At 36.2% G+C, this 18,167-nt stretch overlaps 1 protein-coding gene and 1 long non-coding RNA gene across 2 annotated transcripts; one reads left to right on the top strand and one right to left on the bottom strand.

Annotated features, from left to right (window-relative positions):
* Positions 1–374: 374 nt before the first annotated feature.
* Positions 375–1,644, bottom strand: LOC127085676 (uncharacterized). Its single transcript, XR_007789251.1, has 3 exons — positions 1,084–1,644; positions 806–1,007; positions 375–666 (listed from the first exon to the last, which is right to left on the bottom strand). It is a non-coding gene; the product is annotated as an uncharacterized LOC127085676 (long non-coding RNA).
* A 37-nt stretch (positions 1,645–1,681) lies between these two features.
* Positions 1,682–6,263, top strand: LOC127085675 (uncharacterized). The gene is made up of 3 exons (XM_051026172.1): positions 1,682–2,103; positions 4,724–5,035; positions 5,898–6,263. The coding sequence occupies exons 1-3, from the start codon at positions 1,958–1,960 to the stop codon at positions 5,965–5,967; spliced, it is 528 nt and encodes a 175-aa protein (XP_050882129.1). The 5' UTR covers positions 1,682–1,957; the 3' UTR covers positions 5,968–6,263.
* The last annotated feature ends 11,904 nt before the right edge of the window (positions 6,264–18,167 follow it).

Genomic DNA, 18,167 nt, shown 5'->3' with positions numbered 1-18,167 from the left:
AAGATTCTAAATCGAGAGGCACTTCTACAATCCACTCCTTGTGTTTTTTGGGCCTTGTATTGATATTGGACTCTAGGGATACTGCTTTTGGCTCCCTTTTGCTTTAAGAACACTTAAAACGGTTAGTAAAAATAATTTTAACCGACTAAGAAATTGGTAAATCACTTACTAGCGAGTTAATTAGAGTTTTTTTTCCAACCTCCATTAAGTTTACTACCTTAAGATAATTTGAGAGAAACTCCATAGACGTCCAATAAACACATGCCTATGAATCTCGCGGAACATGATTCTAACTCTATCAACAAAGGTACGAGTTAAATAAAAACGAATAAAAAATTTATTTATACATTACAGGTTAAGTTTTACATATGCCAGGTGCAGGTTAATCAACCTAAATAGAAGAGTAAACTATTTATCCAAAACGACCACTTGCCAGTCTACAATCATCTGGTTGAGACGTACATGGGTTCGAGAAATGGGACCGACTGAGTAAAAATGTTCAACTTTTTGGAGCAAATTTTCAAAGGCCTCTCCGTCCATAGAGAAACTTTCTTATAAAGACTAATTCTGGTAACTCGGCCCGACGAGACTCATTAGGGAGCCCAGAGAAATAAGAGTAATCCTCATTGAAAATTGATGAGCAAAATCCACCACTTGTTCTCGGACCTGCATAGGACAATATGATAGAATAAACACACATTTAAGGAAAATACGTTTCCTCTACTGACCTAGACTATCAAAGAAGTTTGGGAGGGGGGGGGGGACCTCGACTCAAACCTCTTCATATTCAAGGATCAGGGATAACCTTTCCTCCCTTTTCCAGATAGGGGATGAGGAGTTCCTGGCCACCAAGGCACCCGCGGTAGAAGCTGGATTCACACCCTCGACCCCCTAAGGAACCGATTAAGTAACTTGCTCGGTAGCTGGAGCAAATGGTGTACCAACAAAAGCAACAACCCGAACCTCTTTCTTCAGTCGCTGCATGACATCTTCAATCTTCATCTTATCTACAAATAAAATGGAAACATTGGGGAAAAACTAGAAAGAATAGGAGGGAAGCACACAATCCTATAACCAACGTACCAAAATTCTTCTTCATATCTTCCTTAGACTTGACGTATATGATCCTACGAGTCTGAATGCATCTCTTTAATTGTTTCTTAGAGGTAAGATCGAATGAGACCACCCCGCTTACGTACCCAAGTTCTTGATGAAAATACACTAACTAACTTTTTAAATATCACTCTTCCTAAGAAAAATCTTTGTCCTTGTAACGACATAACCCAACTCCGATCAGGAAGTGACCATGAGTCCAATACTTACGAAAGATGTATGTACAAGAAGAATGAACCTCTAGATTCAAGTTACATATTTTTGAATGAGATTTTTGGGTAAGAGGGACCCAACAAGAAAAAATGATCCTTGAAGTTGTTCACATGATCATAATAAAGTTCAAAGTATTTAATATATTGTCTCAGAAAAATAACGCTAGAGCCATCTACATATTTAGGACCACTTGTAGATGAATTGCCTTCTCATAAAAGATGGAGGAATTTATATTAATATTTTAATAAGCCACACTTGTAGCCATCATTTTATGGGTGATAAATACAACTTTTAAATTTATTAATTACGTAATTTCTTTTATAAATCGGATATTCTTTGCGAGTAACTGCATCGATTAATCTTTCAAATCTGAGAGAACTATAATAAACAATAAAGTCTTCCTAAAATATTTAACACTACTGCGTGCCTAAGAATGAATTCGAACCTATGATTTTTAGGCATAATTAAAAAGATTTCAATAATTAATAAAATACCAAAAATAACCCTTCACAGGTTTCGCAATTGGTACAGAACCCAAGGAACTCACGCTTACTGTCTCGTCGACGTTACCGGCAAAGAGCGCCTGAGCACCACCGGAACATCTTAGCCGGCGGACAGGAAAGAAAAAGAAATGTCACTGGTCGATTACGCTTCCTCCTCAGACGAAGACGACGTTCCGGAACCCACTGAAGAACAACGAAAGGAAAAAGAGGAACCCCAACCCCAACGCCATTCACCGCAACCTCATCCTCAACCTCAACCTCGTCCAAAGTCCCTGTAATTTCTTTATCATACTTTTTTTCTTTCACCTTGATGAGTTTTAGGTCATGTTCTAATTTTCATTTTTCAGGTTTTAATTTAATACTAAAATGCAGGTTTTTGGTGAGTTAATGCTAGGTCTTTTACTTAAATTCTAGTGTTTAATTTTCACTTTATAGAATTTGCATTGATACAAAGGATAGTTTGTGACTGTTATCAGGATAATGTTTATGCTTGAAAGCTAAAAATTGGTAAAAAGTTAAAAAAGTTTTACAGGAGAAGGTAATGTTTGATTTCATAGAGTTGAAACCTATTCGACGTCACAAAGTTTGATGCTGGAAAAATGGATTATTGGTTACTATTGTTCTCTTATAGGAGAGGAGGGATTTGTTAGTAGCAGGTATCAACCCTGGACCTCCTTACATAATACTCGTTCAAGGTTCAACTTCTAAACGCAAACCGCGGGGTTACTCATTCAGGGATTTGGGCAATTGGATTTGGTTCTGGTTAGTTTTATGGTTTAATTCAACTTTTAGTGGAGAAAAAGGACAGGGAAGGGAGGTTGGTCAACTTTAAAATTCCCTATATGAAACATTATGCAGGAAATATGAAGTGCAATTGATAGTATATAATATAAGAGAAGGATTGGGTTTGAGGGTCAATCCTTACTAAAGGTTTGTTTGAGAGTTGAGAGGGATGGTAGAGTTTGAGAGGGACTGTAGGAGGAAAGGCATCAGACAAGCTGCAGCTTGTCTGTTAAGAGTTAGTTAGTTTAGTTGTTGCGAGCTGTAGAGTTTGTTAGCATAGCTGTTGCGAGCTGTAGAGTTAGTTATCTTAGCTGTTACCAGCTGTAGAATGGTAAGAGTTAGTTAGCTTTTGTATCTAACTAACTCTGTTATAAATAGAAGTCGCTGCTTAGATTGTAACAGATTGAAAACATTAATACATTGAACAGTTTTCCTTCATTTTCTCTCTTCTATACTTTTCTAACATGGTATCAGAGTTCCTAATTTTGAGGTTCTAACAAAAGGAAGGTGGGAGCGACTTTTGAGGATTTTGGAGAGCTTTGAAAAATTCCCATAATCCTTTCCCTCTTTTTAATATAATTTCAATATCGAAAATATTAATCATAAGCATTTCTCCCCCTTTCATATTTCTCCTAACTCCCAAACTAAGCCTAAAAGTTCCTTATTAGAAACATGACAACATACAGAACTTTTTCTGCAAGAAATTTTAAATGGTAGTAGGTATTTTTCGTGGCTTGCAGTTTGGTAGCATACACAAACTCATTGATTTGACATTAAAGTTCTGCATGTGTTTTTCCCTATGGTTTCTTCAAGGGTCTGTCGTTGATGGCTATTTGCACTTGCAGTATTGGAGGTCCCTTTAGAAATCTGTTTAGAGAGGAAGTTGGGTAGCATGTGTTGTGAGGAAGATGATAGAGTATCATTTTAGTGGTTTCGGCATGTTTGGATAAGACCTGCAGATGCTTAATAGAAGAGTAAACCAAAAGGTAGTACTAGTGTCTAATAGTTAGCGGTAACGAGGGACTAAGAAAAACCATAGACCAGATCCTTAAAAAGAGTTAGATTAAAAAATTTGTCATTAGACATGATTCACAATAAAAGGAAAGTAAGAAAAATCTCAGGTCGGACCATTAAGAAGGATTTAGATGCGAACAGTTTGTCATTAGACATTATTTTCTGTAGGACATTATGACATTGTTTAATCATCTAGGTAACCGACCCCACCTAGTTTGAAAGGCTTTTCGTGGTAATTGTTGTCAGAGAGAGGGAGTGTGTCTGAATGTGTAAACTAATTAGGTTATAAGGGGGTAGGGGAGAGAGTGGATAGCTATCATATCAGAATTGTATTTCTGTCGAACAGAGAGTTATACTGTCTCTCCAGGAGCTTTTGCTCTGTAGGCATTAGGAATTTCTTCCCTTCTGCAGTTACTATCTTTCACTACAATAAACAACTGTCCATCTTCATTATTATCCTCTAAAGTCTGTTATTTGTCATTGCTGTTTCTGGTTTCTAATAGAGTCCATGACCTTCATTGTTGTTGTTGTTGTTGTTTGGTAGCTGTTCTATCTCTTCTGTTTACCGTTTTGGATTAAGTTTATACATTATATCATATGTTTGCCAAAAGTCTGTCATTTTTCGGTGAGCCCTGTTTCTGTGGGAGATTCTGTATTTTTCTTCTGTTGCTGGGGCTGTCTCTGATTTTGAGTAATGTATTAAATTTTGATTGATTGAAGGCTTTCAATGGTAGTGACTGTTATGCAGTTTTGGTGCTGACTTGTGTTGAAGGGTCGTGCTCTTATGTTCAGCATACTAACTCTTGGATCTGACGCGCATTGCAGCGTCTTCTTGATCATTGATAGGTTCTAGACTAGCTGGTAGTTGTTGCAGTGACTTTTCTTTCCTCTTTTAATAGACAGTCTAAATAAAGTATAAGTATTGGGAAAAAATCATCTAATAAAATGGAAACTAAGTAAGATGTATTTTAACCATAAAAAGTCATCATACTTGCATCAAATCAAAATCATCATAACATAAACTATAGTATCATGAAAACATTTTTTTTATCAACATTGTTTTCTATACTCAGTATTTGTGTACTTTCAACTTGCAGGACAAAATCTGGATCTTCATCCAACCAGCAGCTAAAAAACAGACCACATTCATCTTCCCCTACAGTGGAGAAACTTCCTGATGCTTCACTTCTTTTGAGTTCACCCGCCATCTCATCGAATCTGATGAATGCTAGTGACCACTCCTCTCGAGTTGCTGCGGCTCTAGCCGAAAATGCTTCACGTAAGAGAGACTCTAATGGAAAGACCTCTTCTGCCGTTCGCAGTAAAGTTCCTAGAGGAAACCCACCCCATTCAAAGAATATACCAGAAACGGCTGGTGGTTTGTTGGTTCCACCTCAGCTCAGTGGAAGGTTAGTATTGTCGTGTTGACAGATGGCTATCTGCTTTTTGATTTATTTTGCATCTGTTGCTAGCTATGTTCGAAGTTAGAGTTTTTTTAATCATGTCTGAGATTAGTAGATCCTTAATCGATGAAAGGTGACATAATGTTTTTGTCAGAAATTGTAAATTTCGAAGTTTAAATGAGCTCTTCCTTGCTGTCTATAATTTAGATTTAGTTTTCCTCAATAAAAAGGATTGATATTATCGAAGAGGTGAACTTCCAAGAATTCCTTTTAGTTGCATTAACAACAAATTTGGCTTCTTAACCTTTGTTACTGAAACCGTAATGGCTCTCGAACCACACGCTATGCAGTTTGTTTCAGCTTGTGGTATTTGCCAACTAAACAAACATTAGACCTAATCTCCTAGAAGGCTCTATTAGTAGAACTACAACACTGGTATAATGAAAATAAAAGAAAAAGACAGTTTGGTGTATGATTTTTAAATGCTCCTTCTGATGATTTCTTGGACTTGTATGCTGTTAGGATAATAAAGATGGTTAAAGTAGTTGTGAATAGTCAAGTTAGTTAGAGGAGTTATAATTAAGCATGATAGGGATGGACAAAATCATTATGTGAATGTGATAGTTTATGTCAAACGAGAAATTCTGTGAAAGGAGAAATCTCTCCCCACTCTCAACCATTTATTCAATAATATTGTTCTTTCTTTTCATTTGATTCATTCAATTTTCCATTTTTTCTCACTTGGTTCATAACAGTTTCGTATATGCAATCGCTATTATGTCTTACATGATCTCATATCTGAAATGGCTATTGTGTTTCCTATCTAAAATCCATAATACTAATGGATTTTGGATTTTATATTTTTCAGGAAAAACGTTGTTACTGAAGACATAAGCAAGCTATTTGTCCGAAAACACCAAGAACATCCATCTGCTTAGAAGTTTATGAAATGAAATCGACAACGGGCGAGAAACTCACACCTTAATGTGCAGCACTTCACTTGTTGAAAGTGTTTGCTTTTGTAGAATGTGTACTAACACAAACAATCTCTAGAGTTTGTTTATATCCTTATGTTTATACTACAGTGTAGTTGATAATACTATTTTGTTAACTTCCAGCCTAGGAATGTAAAAGAAAAAGTGGTAGAAACCCTTTTGCAGCCACAATAGCTTCCACCAATGCACAATGAATTTGAACTTTGAAGTGAAAAATTGGAGTTTCGGGTTTAACGCAAGATGGATGGCCTTCTAATGTGGAATTCAAAACACTTAGAATTCTATAGAAACCTATTGATGACATTTCCTTGAAAATTTAACCTGCCACCCAGCATATCCACACATGCTGCGAGTCGACTATATTATTCTTTACTATTTTAAAACCATTATTTTAAATCCGCGCAAAACTTACGTACATCACAAATTTTGTTTGGCGATATCGGAAAATTTGAAATTTTGGATAAAAACTCATGAAATTTCTGATAACTTTGAAATTTTATGAGTTTTTATTGAAAATTTTGAAATTTCCGATAAAAACTCATGTATTTATACCATGAATTTTGAAAATGTCGGTATAAATGTATGAGTTTTTATCAGGGATTTTAACATTGCCGATATTTACTTGTAACACCCACACATGATATAGTTTAGATATATATTATATAGAGTGTAAATTGGTACTGATACAACCATAAGAGCCTACCATTATCGTTATATATACATGTAATAATATACAACTATCGCACATGATATACAAGAGTGCTTAATTAAAACTAAGATCTACGTACAATATTCATATATGCACATAATTCACAGCGGGAGATCACGATAACAAAAGTCTTCGAAAAATCATCAGACAAACTTTCCCTTGCCTTTCACTTGCTCTGAACTACCTGAAAAATAACAATAATAGTGAGAATAGATAATAATTTCAATGAATTCTCTATCTTATGGATCCACTTGACTCTACATGGACTATTATAGATTCTTTAACTTAAGCTTCCTGACTTTGCAATACATGTGTACAGTTACACAATAGAGCAAGACTTAAGTATCTATGAGATTTTTTGCATTGTATGAAAAACATGTAAACTTGAGTTCACACAACTCAATAAGTCACTATTCGGAAATGCAACAAAGCATCTTTCCCCGACCAATCCTATGTTTAGAACTATGGACACGAATCACATATGTTTGTATCATGATTCAACTTTCTTTGTGGATTCAGATTCTCCATGAGACTCAAACCTACTTTAAGAATCTCCACTCATATGAGACTCTAACCCACTTTGAGTATCTTTCCTCGTATGAGACTCTAACCCACTTTGAGATCCACTTTTCTATAGGACTTTAACCCACTTATGTGACATCATTCCTCTACGGGACTCTAACCCACTTATGGGGATGCAAATCAATAGTGCATATATCTCAATTCTACTTTACCTAAGCATTATAATCGGGACATGCACGAGCATGGGTTATTTTCGAGCACATGACTAGTCTCAACATTATTAACGTGATTGTACTCATTAACCACTAGGTGATTATACTCACCAACTTCATAACATCATAACATGTTCCATACAAAACCCATTAGTTCACAATTAACTATTGTTCACCATCCATGCCATTCAACATTATCATAGATGGGACGATCCATTTCAAGTGACTACTCGTCCGCGGTACACACCGAGGCACCTTCCCGTCCGAATATCACAACCTAAGTTATTTTTACTAATTTCATTCGCTTAACTATAACTCTAGGTTTACTCAAACTTATCATCATCATAACTTGATTTATTCATTATTCATTCAATGCATACACATCATAATATTTTACATGAAGGACACATAATAGTTCATTACCAAATAGGATTTTTGGAACAAAGGTTCCTCACAAAATAAGACTTTCAGAATAAAGGTTCCTCAACAAATATCCTACCAATAATTATAATATAATCATTGTTTCTCTTTACCAAAATGTAAATCATTGGACTCACTTTCCAATGTATTCGACCTCACATCAATCAGAGTTATGAATCTTGTGTTTGGTGGAAACAGGAAAACAAGTCATTGCACAAGTCATAAGCTTACATGATAGTATAACATCATCAATCAAGTAATATGTGGCATTCATATATGTTTCCTCACAAGTCTTTTAATTAACCTGCTAATTAAGCATTAGGCAAAACTTCCTCAAAAGATATGATTTGATCTTCAACAACTGTCAACCAAATCACACAAACGTGTTGCACAAATATAACCACAAATTTGATTGAATCTTAACTAGATTTTCGCTCCAAAAATGCAACAACGTTGGCCCGTTGAACCAGGGCTAGATGTTTCACACATGTTGGAACATTGTGTTTCACATGTGTTCCTTTTTCACTACAACTATACTAACAACTATTAGTTGGGAGAGACCAAATGTTGCAACACACCATTCTTCACTACAACTACACTTAATATCTGTTGACATAGACCAGATATTGCAACACACATGTTGGAACATCGTGTTCCACATATTACACTTGAGCATCCAAAATAACTCTCATTACATAAGTCTTCTTTGTAGAGTAAATCTTGGACCAAGTCTTTTTTGAAGGTACATCCAATCACTTGTTCTATGGCTAAAATAAATCTAAATCATTTCAAGTTGATTTTGGATTAACACCACGAACTTCTTCCCCAAAACAACCTCTGCATCTTCTGAAGAATTCAACACCACACCACTTCTGATTTCAGAAGGACAACTGAAGATAGTCAGAATCCAAACCTTATGCCTATTGTTTAACTACTTATGTCAAGCATTTTAGTTGCATCTTAGAACCTCTTACTTAACTTGTTCTATTAAGCACTTTAGCTAAACAACTCTTGCCTAACTGGTTCTATCAAGCCCTTTAGCTAAGCAGCTCTTCACAGTTCTTCTTAGAAACAACATCAGATGCTTGAACACATGCTGGAACATCTTTTTCCATATATTTCCTAAAATACATCTTATACATATGTTGTTTTGCCTAATGCAGCCAACCAAAAGGACCTACAGTAAACAAATTGGCATGTCTGGTGGGACCCTTTGTGCAAAATTCTAACTTTTAGTAAGAAAAGTATTACAAATTACCATAGATTTCATGTCTTTAAATAAGAAAATGTTTTTAATGTCTAGACTTTTATGCTTTTGAGAAGTAGTAAAACTCTCGCTGAATTGTTATGTCCAAAGAATACTTCTCTTCCCCAAAATAATCCTTCAGACAATGAACAACCCGTCGAACTAGTGTCGAGTAGCATAGGGACTTCAAATCCTACTGGAGTAACATAACATGTTGTAATCTAAATACCCACTTCGACGTTGGCACCAGAAGTGGTAGTTTCGCTATCGCTAGTGACGAATATCACAACTACTCTTAGGCCTACACATACCATCATAGGAGACCATATGCCTCCTTATGTCCCAAGTTTCTCGTTACCCCTGGTGGTAGGAAATGCTCGTATGGCATGCCGACTGCATGATGACAAGCCTTCAAAGTAACGTGTTGACGTTTGCAGAAAATGCAACAACGATAGCCTCACCTTTAAATCCATAAGCAACCCTGGTCGAATTGTGTAACCTCAAGGATGGGCAGGGTATGTTCTTTAAAGTATGTCAGTGTCATATCCTAAATTTTCCCCCTTTTTTCCATTTCATTCATTCACATGACATTTGCATAATTTGAATATCATTACATGCATCTTTTTAGGCATAATTCCAAAAGTCAACCAGAATAAAATTTCAGTTTTGTAGACATACCAGTTAAATCAATTTCTTAATCACGCGTAAAGTTAGAGATCAATGTTTTTAGGTTTGGGTCTACAACTGTTTGTTTTATTGAACTACATTACACGTAGGTTAGTTTGGCGCACTCATTTAATTTTTCCATATCCGCGCGCGTTTGCATTTTGATCAGTTTGAGCCTTTTAATCAGAGTATTTTCAACTCCAATATTTGATCTGCGACTGTTTGTTTTACTGAACTTTGTCACACGCAGACCAATTTAGTGTGTTCATTTTATTTTTTCGCATTTGCGCACCTTCGAGTTTACTTGATTTTATTCTTTTTTTATTCGAGTTTTTATCCAAATAATAAAAACAAAAAATATTAATTATTATGAAAAAATTAACTTGTTTAATTTTAGTTGGTTAATTAATTTTTTTCTTTTAATTAATAATTGGATTAAATTGGTACAACATGACAATGCAAAAACTATCTCTTCCCTCTTTCAATTTCTCTCTCACGATTTTCACTTCTTTCACAATTCATCGTGTAACACCCTAAACTCTGCATACAATTTTAACGCATAATTTAATAAAAATCGTGATCACATAGGGTGTCACTCACATCAAACATATCCTGCTCCGTAACATAGATTATAAAATATCACATAAGACTTGTCATCGCGTGCTCACCTTCACTTAGGGTATCATCGCAACAAAATCATTATCAATCAAATTAAACATAATAAGTGCAACTCAGGACATTAAGTATCATAACTCTAACTTTCATAACACAATAACAAGAGTCGTATTGTTCAACTCATCACAATGTTCAAATCTCATCAAACATAAATAATAATTCAACAAAAAAAGAAATTAAAGCAAACGTTCCCAACCTCATGTTACATTGACCAGAGCAAGATCCTACTAAAGGAAACGACAAACTATAGGAAACCACTCCAAGAGCTACCTTCCACTTACTGCAACAAAGCTACTCCTGAGTATCTACACGATGTCCATGTAAAGGAAACATTCAAACAGAAGGGGTGAGAATTTATTTCAATAATAAACGATATAAAATGAAGAATATAGTACCACATCCACACAATCATGCACAACAACATATCATATTCTCACACCCAATCATCATCAATATCATACACGACAACATCTCAATTATTCATCAATATTATACGCAACCACATCTCAATTATCATTAGCATCATAGGCAACAACGTCTTGATCCTCATCAATATCATATGCAACAACGATCAATGCAAAAAAAACACTTATGCAATATACTCAACACCAACCCGACATGCATGTGGTACCAAATATGAATAATCAGGTTCATTTCACTCCCCGGTCCCCACCATAGGATCAAATCCCCTCTTGGAACCAGAGCACCACAAATCGCTACCATCACCATAGGTAACACTTCGTTAATCCCCCATAATAAGAATTAGCTACTCGCACCCGATCCATCATTATAGGATAAAGACTCATCAAAACTCGTTACCATCACCATAGATAACACTTCACTAATCCCCCATAATAGGAATTAGCTACTCGCACCCGATCCATCACCATAGAATCGAGGCTCACAAAAACTCGTTACCATCACCACATGTAACACTTCACTAATCCCCCATAATAGGAATTATATACTCGCACCCGATCCATAACCATAGGATGGAGGCTCATAAAAATGAGACCGAAGCCCGTACACCATGATGCATGACTCTGAAATAACATGATTTAACACAATAAGGTTCACCAAAAGGATCCCCACACACATCTCATCATTTATATATCACATAATTCATCATGCAATAATCAATTCATGTTACCGCGTCAATGATATCAACAAACAAGAACAACTCATCAACATATTAACATCATTATCATAATATCTTCGTCATAGCAACATCATATACATAAAAACAAGTAACATCATTCGTACAACACCATAACCATAATCATGCTTAATCAATCATTTAACAACATCATGTAAACATTTCATCATAATACAACAACCCATGTAATTAAATACTCAGATCATCACAATCCATTCAGCCACTAAAACAATTTCATTAGATAGTAATTTGTGTTAGCTTTCCAACGCTTCGAACGATACTCAATTTGGAGTTACGGATCAAAGGTTATGGTCAAAACTATTTTGACAAAAAAATGAACAACAACTCCCGCGCTGAGTGTGCCCCTCTGAGATAAGCGCGATCATGACAGACAATATGCAAAATGTTATGCGTTTTTAATCGTTTGAGGCCTTTCGGACCTCCGATTTCGATTCCGTAAAAACCCCAACGCTCATAAAATTACAACCCATACAATACTCTAATTATCTCAAGTTAACTTACAATTTTAAAACAATTAAATCATCCAATCATTGTTTTAAGATTATGCCTAAAACCTTTGAAATTGCAATAATGGTGGATATAGGTTCAATCATAAAGATAAATAAATAAACACATATAAGGCACACGAAACTCATCATATAATCATCATATAAAAAGCATCATAGCATCACAATTCAAAATTATGAATTAAAACACCCAACCCTAAGGAGGTTAAAGGTTCCTCTATTCTACCCTTCCATCACACCCCTTATTATTGAAACAATGTATCACCCTTACCTCAATGATTAGTAGAAATTATGATTTTAATGTGCTATTCCTTCCTAAAGCTCTTCAATGGAGTCCTTCCTATGCCCTAACTTTTGCCTCCTTCTCTTCTCACCAAATTCTAGTTTTTTTTCTACTTAAAAACTCTTCAACCTCTTACTAATCTTTTTATCATTAACCGAATCTCCCTTAATTATAAATTTCCAACATTGGCCTCACTTAACCTCTTATTTACCGCCATGCCCTTCTTGGCTCTAATTTTATTTTAATACAAATAATACTAATAATATTCTCCTTTTATTTATTATTTCATTCAAATAATAACACAAAAACATTATTTTAATCCATTAAATAATTCTAAATGAATCTACCGACCTCTAATTACCCTTCACACTCTCTACCTAAGGGTCACCCACCCTTGTCGCCCTAAAACATCGCAATTATCACACAAATGATAATTACATACACATATAAAATTATAATTAATTAATATAAATAATTTCTAGAAAAATAGGGTGTTACAACTCTTCCCCACTTAAAGAATTTCCGCCCTCGAAAATTACCTAAAGTGAACAGATTCAGATACGAATCCTTCATCTGGCTCTTCAAGCTCCCAAGCTCCATTTCCACTGGCTGGTCCTCCCCACACTACCCTCACCAAGGTAATCTTATAGGTTACTCCTCATATCCTTTACAAAATCTGGTAAGAACCGATGAAACACAGAGTGAGCTTTCGAGACTTCAAGGCTCTACCAACACCAATTACTGGGGTAACTCTCAAAAACACGTGACTTCCACCTGGAACTCAAGTGCTTTCCCCCTCTTGGATCATCTTGATCTTCTCAGCAGTCTGCTAAACAATCTCAGGTTCGAGCACAACAATCTCGCCTGACTCATACTAATACAAAGGAGTCCTACACACCTTATGATACAATGTCTCGTACGGTGCCATTCTAATACTAGCATGGAAACTATTGTTGTAGGTACACTCAATCAACAACAAGTATCTACTCCAAGCACCTCCTTGTTCTAGGACATACGCCTTCGATAAATCCTCTAAAGACTGGATAGTCCACTCTGTTTGACCGTCCTTCTGCGGATGATAAGCGGAACTCAACTTCAAGCTTAGTTCCAAACGAAACTTGCAACTCTTCCAGAATCTTAATGTAAATCTAGGATCTCTATCCGACACAATATTCAAAGGTATATCATGAAGCCTCATAAAGTCTATAGAAAATCTATCCCATTTCCACTATGGAATATTCAGCGCTTGCATTAGACCTAACAACTTCTGATGTTCAATCTTTGACTTCTGGCAAGTCAAAGACGATTACATAAACTCAACAGCATCTTCCTTCATTCATGGCCACCAAAAAAACCTCTTTAAATTTTGATACATCTTCGTAGCACCAAAATAAATACTCAATCCACTTCTGTGACCTCCTCAAGAACACTCTTCTTAAGCTCGAGTACATCTGGAACACAAACTCTATCTTTGAACCTCATCACACCATTCTCATCGACTCGGAAAACACCTCTATTACCTTGGTTGATTAACGTGATACGATCTATCAAACTCAAATTAGATCTCTGACCCTCTCTGATCTCTTCAAGGATACCATTCGTCGGCTTTAACATACCCAACTTCACACTGTTAGGAGTTTCTTCAAAGACTAAACTCATATCTCCAAATTGCTCAATCAATTTTAACTCTCAAACCATAAACATCGAAACGTGTAAAGACTTCTTATTCATCACATCAGCTATAACATTAACTTTACCTGGATGGTAACTCAAACCAAAATCATAATCCCTTAGAAGTTCAAGCCATCTCCTCTGCCTCATATTCTACTCTTCTGATCAAATAAATATTTCAAACTCTAGTGATCACTGAACACTTTGAATTTGAAGCCAAATAGATAGTGTCTCCAAATTTTCAACACAAATACCACTACTTCTAACTCAAGATAATGCATAGAGTAATTCCTTTCCTGAACTTTCAACTATCTCGAAGAATAAGCTACCACCTGACCATTTTGAATCAATGCACCTCCCAAACCCATCTTCTAAGCATCACAATATAGAACAAAGGAATCACTTGGATTCGGAAAAATCAAAACTGGAGCAGACGTCAATTTCTTCTTGAGTTCTTGGAAACTCTCTTCACAATACACATCCCAAACATAGGCTTGACCCTTTCGAGTCAACTGAATTAACGACAACGCTAACTTTGAAAAACCTTCAATGAACTTCCTGTAGTAACCAACCAATCCAAAAAAAAAACTTCTAATTTCAGTGATAGACTTCAGAGTCTCCCATTGTAATGCGATATCTATCTTTGATGGATCCATAACTATACCACCACTAGAAATCACACAACCAAGGAAACTCACACATCTTAACCAAAACTCACACTTAATTTTTTTTTGCGTACAACTGGTTCACTTTCAATGTCTGCAATACAATTCTCAAATGTTCCACATATAGCCTCATACTACCGTCCTTCTTCTTCACTAACAACACCGACACACCCAATACTCGAACAAACACACTTCTTCCCAAGAAGGTCTTCCATTTGCTTCTTCAATTCACCAAACTCTGAAGCAAATATCTTATAAGGAGTCACCGAAACTGGACTAGTACCAGGTACTAAGTCTATAGAAAACTCCACTTCGCACTGTGGCGGAAACTCACTGATGTCTTCAGGAAACTCTTCCAGAAATTCACACACTGCTGGAAGATCAATAAATACTCCCTTCCCGCTGGCTTCCAAAAGCTAACATTACAAACACTTACGCCTTATCCTTCACGGACTATCTCACTTGCTTAGCTGATACAAACATAAATTCTTCATCTCCATCGAACTCAAATTCACGCTTTAGAGACAAGTCGCAGGTATCTTCAGGAAAACATCAGGAATCACACACCACTGGCATAACACTAGCCATCACATTATTCTATACTCTCTGAGAAGCAACATAAACAATACATGATCATTTTCCCTAAAGACATCCCAACTTGACCGACAAACAAGAATCTCAAATCTCCAAAATCTTCAGTGTCAAGGAATAACACAATTTTGATATTTCCTGAGCTCTTGCAATTAGTTGCGCACTGCACCAACTTATTAAAACAACTGGTAAAAACTTGGTTTAACTTCAACCAATTCATTCCAAGAATAACACCAACTTATTCCAATAAAATACAAACCATAAACATCCTTAGGGAACACGTCAGGATACTCAACACACCACTGGCTCATCTCTAGCAAAAACATCGCCTTCTCCTTCACAAGGAAGCGGCCAACGAGAACACCCGACCGTATTCCTTCAAGGATCACACCGTTTTCTAACCGACACTATCCTCGAATCCGATCTCTCTTCAAGTTTAGGAAACACATAACACTCTCAAAATAATTGAACTAGCCAACACTTCACTCTCGCATGCAGCAACATGATGTCCAAGCTCTCTACAATTAGAACATCCAAGATAAGAAGACACTTCTCCTCCACTTGTTTCATTCCCAACCTGCAAATGGAAAACAAAATAAGCATCGATAGTGTTCTCACACACTAGTCGCATGCTAGGGAATAAACATAATAAAACAACCTGGTCGAATAGATCGACCTGTTCTGACACCACTATGTAACACCCTAAACCCTGCATATAATTTTGACGCTTAATAAAAATAGCGACCATATAGGGTGTCACTCATATCAAACATATCCTGCTCCGTAACACGGATTACAAAATATCACATAAGATCTGTCATCGCGTGCTCACCTTCACTTTGGGTATCATCGTAGTAGAATCATTATCAATCAAATTAAACATAATAAATACAACTCAGGATATTAAGTCTCATAACTCTAACTTTCATAATACAATAACAAGAGTCATATTGTTCAACTCATCACCATGTTAAAATCCCATCAAACATAAATAATAATTCAACAAAAAAAGAAATTAAAGCAAACGTTCCCAACCCGATGTTACATTGACCATAGCAAGACCCTACTAAAGGAAACGACAAACTATAGGAAGCCATTCCAAGAGCTACCTTCCACTTACTACAACAAAGCTACTCTTGAGTATCTGCATGATGCCCATATAAAGGCAACATTCAAACAAAAGGAGTGAGAATTCATTTCAATAATAAACATGATAAGATGAATAATAGAGTGCCCCATCTACACATTCATGCATAACTGTTGGTGTAAGCCCTAGAGGTCAATACTTTTCATACTTGTATCGAATTATTTATTAATAATAAAAGGCATTTTCTTTATTATGTTTGTTTAATAAAGTCCCTAGAATAGCTAGTCCGTTTAATGTATCAAGTGTGACTTAATCATGAGATCACATTAAACATAAGGACACTATTCTTAAAGTATCCATAGTCGAGCTTTATTGTGAAGTGGGATAACATTAAAGCATTAAGACTATTATGTATATAGACTGATGATCACATCTCATGGATCATGGATAAGGAGTTATCAAGTCTTAAACATAAGTATGAATATTAAGAGTAATATTTATACTGGATTGACCCGCTATGAGAATACTATATAGAATGTTATGCAAAGTGTCATAAGTTATTCTCATGGTGATAATGGTGTATACCACCCTTCGACCTGAAACCACTATGGAACCTAGATGTAGAGTCGAGTGCCTTATTACTGATCAAATGTTGTCCGTAACTGGATGACCATAAAGTCAGTTGATGGGTACTCCATGAAGCATGCTGAGGGACATGAGTGACCTAGATGGAATTTTCTGATCCTGCGTAACAGGATAAATGTCTATGGGCCTAATATTGAACTGGACAAGGATGACACGATCTATGCCTTGTGTTCAATATAGACATAAGGGCAAAAGGGTAATTGCACACCTAAGTATTATCACAAAAGGATTTGTCAGGTCACATGACATTTTCGTGTCTTGGGTAGCAGTGATGTGTTGCTAGATACCGCTCACTGTTTATTATGTTAAATACGTGATTTAATATAATCGCAAATGCCGTGAAAACCTACAGGGTCACACACAAAAGGACGTATCGATGAGAGATAGAGTAACTATGGAACACCGTAAGGTACGGTGCACTTAAGTGAATTGTAGAACATCCTAAGGTACGGTGTACTTAAGTAGAATATGAAATATGGTAAGGTACTACGCGCTTAAGTGATTTTGGCATAATATAAGATATGGGCCACATACACTTAAGTGGGTTTTTTAGTTGCAGCCCACACAAGTGGTTTTATAAATAGAACCCTTGTGCAGAAGCATTTGTCCAGTTGCAATTTCGTTTCTCTCTCTCTGTCACTCAAAGCCTTCATTCGTAGCAGCTAGCACTGAGATTGAAGGAATCCGTTCGTGTGAACTGAGTAGAGGCGTTATCACCGTTCAATGTTCATGATCGCTCCGTAGATCTGCATCAAAGGTTTCAATCGCCACAAGAGGTAACGATTCTATCACTGATCATGCCCATTCGTAAGGATCACTAAAGGAGAAAATTTTAAATTCCGCTGCGTTTTGGATCGCCCTTCTCCTTCGTGGTATCAGAGACCCTTAGGAAATCATGCATCTGATAGCTGTTTATTTTCTGTATTAATACGATTAAAAGACACGACGAATCAAAGAATAAGAGAGTAATTAAATTTGGCATCATGTGTGTACGATTTGGATGATTGATGTTGACTATGCTTCAGAATCCGATATTAGTATGGTGAAGCAGCGATACATCGATCTTCC

This window comes from Lathyrus oleraceus, chromosome 5 (genome assembly GCF_024323335.1).
Source record: "Lathyrus oleraceus cultivar Zhongwan6 chromosome 5, CAAS_Psat_ZW6_1.0, whole genome shotgun sequence".
In the NCBI taxonomy this organism is placed as follows: domain Eukaryota; kingdom Viridiplantae; phylum Streptophyta; class Magnoliopsida; order Fabales; family Fabaceae; genus Lathyrus; species Lathyrus oleraceus.
This window is presented reverse-complemented; position numbering and strand designations above follow the sequence as displayed.

Coding starts and splice junctions, on each gene's coding strand:
- LOC127085675 (XM_051026172.1), top strand. CDS start 1,958: ATGTCACTGGTCGATTACGCTTCCTCCTCAGACGAAGACGACGTTCCG. Junction 2,104..4,723: donor CAACCTCGTCCAAAGTCCCT/GTAATTTCTTTA, acceptor TTCAACTTGCAG/GACAAAATCTGGATCTTCAT. Junction 5,036..5,897: donor CCACCTCAGCTCAGTGGAAG/GTTAGTATTGTC, acceptor TATATTTTTCAG/GAAAAACGTTGTTACTGAAG.